The following is a 5,109-nucleotide window of genomic DNA, read 5'->3' on the forward strand; positions in this document are numbered from 1 at the left end:
TTAATTCCCTTGTATACCTACCTACGAATCTATGCAGACAAACAGACACGTATACTCCTGATTCTCTGACACAACATGCAGCTGGTATGGCTCGTAATGGCGGATACTGTAGCATCAAACAGTTGATGTGAAGTATCGTCTCTGAAAGATACTGACCAGCGGGAAACTTTACAGATATGAAGAATCTTTTGAATCTATTGAACAAATGAGAACAAGACAGAGCTATACCACTAGGAAGTTCATGGCAAGAAAGTGAAATAATTCCCAAAACCTGTGCCGTTATGGGTAAAGCAATACAATTTGATCATAATAATAACTGAAGCGCTCCTTTTTGCGTTATCGCCATTACTAAAGTGTTTAACATTCCAATATATATATATATATATATATATATATATATATATATATATATATATATATATATATATATATATATATATATATATATATATATATATATATATATATATATATATATATATATATATATATATATATATATATTTTTTTTTTTTTTTTTTCTTCTTTTCTTTTTTCTTTCTTTTAATGAAATACGATTATTTTTTTTCTTATTCATAAGCTTATCATCCAAAAATTTTAAGCGATTCATGTTGAATTGGGTAAGCTTTATTCTCAATGTTGAACTTAATCTCCAATTCAGTGCTGGCAAACAGACAGACTGACCAGTGCGGTCTCTTTTGGTATGACGAGGTGACACTAATAGGGCCTTCACTAATACGTAGGTTATCGCACACACCTCAGTTAACCGAAGCGTCACACTATCAATGATAAAATTGTGAATTCGTAAATAAAATACTCTTGGCAATGCAGAGAAATCATTCGCACAGAGGCTTGTATTTTTACCCTTCTAGTCATCACTATCCGCATCTCTCTCATTCTTCACACACACACACACACACACACACACACACACACACACATACACACACACACACACACCCCATAGCGAAAACTATCTATTTGTCTCAAGAACGAACCCTGAAGAAGTCTCCTTACTCTCTACTCTTGTTTCTCTATAACAAACAATGTCATCGACTTGGGAGAACGCAAGGAAGAATCCGCCAAAGTGTAAACCAGATACAAGTGCGACCGCCGTCCCTGCAGCGTTTCCGTTGCTCCCAGTATCAAAAGTTGGGTGGCGCGCCCTCGTAATCCGACATGCAAGGATCGTATGGAGCTTCCCTTTGCGTTAATAGGGTTTCAGGTCCTTTCGGGTTCGTCTTATTACATTAACCTCTTAACCTCTTCTGGCCCAATGTGCCATATTTGTCACATACCATATTTAAGGCTGCAATTGCTTTAAACTATAAGTTTTGGAGCTAGAGACCAGTGGGACACATGTGGCACACACTCGGCTCCCGTTTTCTAACATCACTGCCACCTACTGGACGCTTATGTAACTACTAGATTTAAACAGAGGGCGGCTCATCCGGTGGTGGAAACACGTAAGTTTGCTCCTGCAGTTCTCTTACCTGTAATGTTTTTTAGACTACATATGCCTGTCATTAGACTATATTTTTATTGTTTTGAACAGTTACTGGTTCTTAGGAATGCATATTCACCTTTATAGGAAGTAAACAATGTGTGTATGGAATAAAAGTTTACTGTGGGTCATATTTGGGTCTTTGGGCAATGAGTGGTAAATATTTGTCTGGGTCAAATATGGCACACACCTCTTGTGTGAAACAATTATTTGTACAATTGCACTAATTTCAGACGAAATGGAGCCTAGCAGATTTTACTCCCATACCAAAGGAGGAAGGAGTGTTATTGCACAAGAACTGCCATATGAGAGTGTAGATGAGGATTCTAGTGATGGTGAAGTTCTCTACCAGCCAAATGAGGAATCCGACACCTCAGATGATTCAGAATCAGGTAAACTAATATATTTGTTTATTTTACATTGAATAAATTCTAATTAAAATTAAATTAGGAACTAAAAGGGTATCACTGCTCAATCAATCAATCAATGAGGGTATAAGCCGAGGGGCGCGTCTCCATGCCAATACTACATAGTACCAACTTGTACTCAGTCCACACTGGATTGAACTCAAGGGATACTATGTAGCCTAGTATAACCAGACGTAGCCTAAACTAAACTAAACAAACGTCATATCAGCATTATTTAACGAAAATGAAAGTGAACAGGGTCCTGTTTGGCTTGAATAAGACCACTCGCACCTTTCTACACATAATGATAAGAATTTTGGGTAGTTAACATTCACTTACATGTATTTTATTTACAGAAAATGATGCAACCAGTGCCAATAGGGATGATCCACAGCCATCTAAAGGGGCAGAAAAGAAAGACACATAATCTGGAAGAGTGTAGAGGTTGGACAAAAGAGTACGGAAGTTCCTGAGTGGAAGGGGAAATTGCCCGACGCTACAACAATAAAAACACCACTGGAGTATTTCAAACATTTCTTTGATGACGATCTACTGCAAATGATCGTTGATGAATCAAATTTGTATGCTACTCAGGAGCGAGGAAGTTCTCTAAATCTCACAGTTGAAGAATTAGAGCAGTTCATTGGCACAGTATTGTATTCAACCATTTTCCATTTACCTAGAACCCGCATGTACTGGAAGAAATCGAGTTGGGTGCAACAAATAGCTGAGGTGTTTTCAAGGAATAGATGGGAAGAGATCAAGAAATACATACACTTCAATGACAATTCAAACATGCCTGCACCTACAGATGAGACAAGGGACAAGCTTTTTAAAATAAGACCTATAGTAGATAAACTGCTCCACAAGTTCCAGGCCATTCCACAACAACAAATGTTGTGTATCGACAGACAAATTGTACCATTCAAGGGAAGATCAGGCCTAAAGCAGTATAATCCAAAAAAACCTAACAAATGGGGCTACAAGATTTTTGTACTTTGTGATACAAATGGCCTGGTACATAATTTTGAAATATACACAGGCAAAATAGAGCCCGCACCCAATGAGCCAGACTTAGGTGCAAGCTCAAATATTGTACTAAGACTAACCAGTATAGTTCAAGTCAACATGTCACACCTTCTTTTCTTTGACAATTGGTTCTCCTCGCTTGACCTTGTGATTGAGTTACACAAAAAGGGGATATACACATTAGGAACAGTCAGACAGAATAGACTAAAGGGCTGCAGGCTCATTGATGACAAAAGAATGAAGAAACTTGGACGTGGCACCTATGAGGAGAAAAGTGCTACTGTGGAAGGTATAGAAGTCGATGTTCTGAAGTGGTGTGACACTAAATGTGTAACATTTATATCAACATATGCTGCTGGAGATCCGCCTGGTGTAGCAGAGAGATGGAGCAAGAAAGAGAAACAATTCATTGATGTGGCATGTCCTAATGTTGTGCTGGAGTACAATAAGTTCATGGGAGGCGTGGACCTACTAGATGGTCTTGTGTCATACTATCGAACTAAGCTCAAGTCAAAGAAGTATTACATGAGATTTTTCTTTCATTTTCTGGATATGGTGACAGTCAATTGTTGGCTACTCTATAGGCGGGATGGGAGAAGCCTTGAAATCCCCCCTAAAAAGCAGATGGATTTGTTAGATTTTAGAGCAGAAGTTGCAGAAGGTCTCCTCAAGTGCAAGAAGGATACAACAAGAAAAAAATCACATAGGAGTAGCTCTGATGTGGAGAAGAAACTCTTGGCCAAGAAAAAGAAGGGTCGTGTCGCCCCAACACCAGCAAAGGATATTCGGATGGACAGTGTTGGACACTGGCCCATCCCTTCTGAACGTCAGAGATGCAAGCACCCCGGTTGCAAGAACAAAGCAACAATAAAATGTTCAAAGTGTCAAGTTCATTTGTGCCTGAACAAGAAAAGTAACTGCTATCTTCTGTTCCACACACAATAAATCCAGCGTTCGGCAAGGCTGTTATTGTCTTAGGCAGTAGAGTTGGACATCTTTCAGTTCTGCATATAATTATGTATTTCATATTTATTTTACTGAACTAGTTATTTGGACAAATGGACCAATGGGTCATATTTGTCACATACCAAATATTACTATATAGGAATTGAATATTACAACTTTTATACATATTATGATTATTTTGGCCCAAATAAAGAAAAAAAAACTAATAATTTGTTAAATTTCCCCATTGCATAAAGTTTGGTCCTTAAATATAGCATTGCAAAACTCACACCTTGCTGGTAAATCCTTTGCGTTCGTCTAGTTTTCGTCCTGTCTGTTTCTTTCTTGTTAATCCGTAAAGCTTTTGTCTTGAAGTTTTGGTATTTTGCCTTTTTATTATAACTTTTTAACTCATACATTCAAGAGCCTCAAACATCCGTCGACTTACTGCTTTATCATTGATTTTTAATATTCCATATCATGCTTCCTTCCTTGACTAAATCTTGGCCCCATCTTTTTACCATCTTTATCAAATCTTTGTATTTGCCTTTGATGTTTCTGAAGCTTCTGACAAATTCCACCAAAATCTGTAGCTCCCAGATGCCCTCTGGAGGATTCTGGTCCTCTGTGTTACGTGTCTTCATTTCTAGTGTTCCTTTTTAATTGTCCGTAGCCATCCTAAAAAGCAAGGGTCGGATTTTCACTGTCAACTATTAACAATGACATTCTATGGAGTTTTCTATATCATTAACTCACAAGTAATACATGAATAATGTCCATTGCCTCAATAATTTTGTTGTAACAATCTTCACTTCGGGAAAAGAACACAGTTACTTATAATCATGATTTGAACATCCTATCTGTCCTAAATCATGCGTCCTTTCATCCACCGCTTCGAAAAACTGTTTTCCTACTCCCTACGCGGCCTGATGCTGGCCTGAATAGAAAGGTTCTGAACCACCAGTTGACTCACAATCTTCCCACTGATGACCGCAACGCACTTCGCATAAGGTGTTCCACAGGTGATCATCCCATTTCACTCACTGAGGCATCTGATAAAGATTTTTATGATTTTTTTTTTTCTGTGTGTAAGCTACATGGAACAATATATATATATATATATATATATATATATATATATATATATATATATATATATATATATATATATATATATATATATATATATATATATATATATATATATATATATATATATATATA

The 5,109-nt window shown here is 37.1% G+C and overlaps 1 protein-coding gene across 2 annotated transcripts; it reads left to right on the top strand.

Moving 5' to 3' along the window:
- The first annotated feature begins 1,446 nt into the window (after positions 1–1,446).
- Positions 1,447–4,103, top strand: LOC135110920 (piggyBac transposable element-derived protein 3-like). 2 transcript variants are annotated; one of them, XM_064023600.1, is made up of 2 exons: positions 1,447–1,896; positions 2,268–4,103. In XM_064023600.1, exon 2 carries the CDS (start codon positions 2,470–2,472, stop codon positions 3,883–3,885), a length of 1,416 nt encoding a protein of 471 aa, XP_063879670.1. In that variant the 5' UTR covers positions 1,447–1,896; positions 2,268–2,469; the 3' UTR covers positions 3,886–4,103. The 2 variants fall into 2 exon arrangements, with proteins under 2 accessions (XP_063879670.1, XP_063879671.1); XM_064023601.1 differs by having other exon boundaries at positions 2,268–3,175.
- Positions 4,104–5,109: the final 1,006 nt, after the last annotated feature.

Source organism: Scylla paramamosain, chromosome 21, assembly GCF_035594125.1.
Source record: "Scylla paramamosain isolate STU-SP2022 chromosome 21, ASM3559412v1, whole genome shotgun sequence".
Lineage (NCBI taxonomy): Eukaryota > Metazoa > Arthropoda > Malacostraca > Decapoda > Portunidae > Scylla > Scylla paramamosain.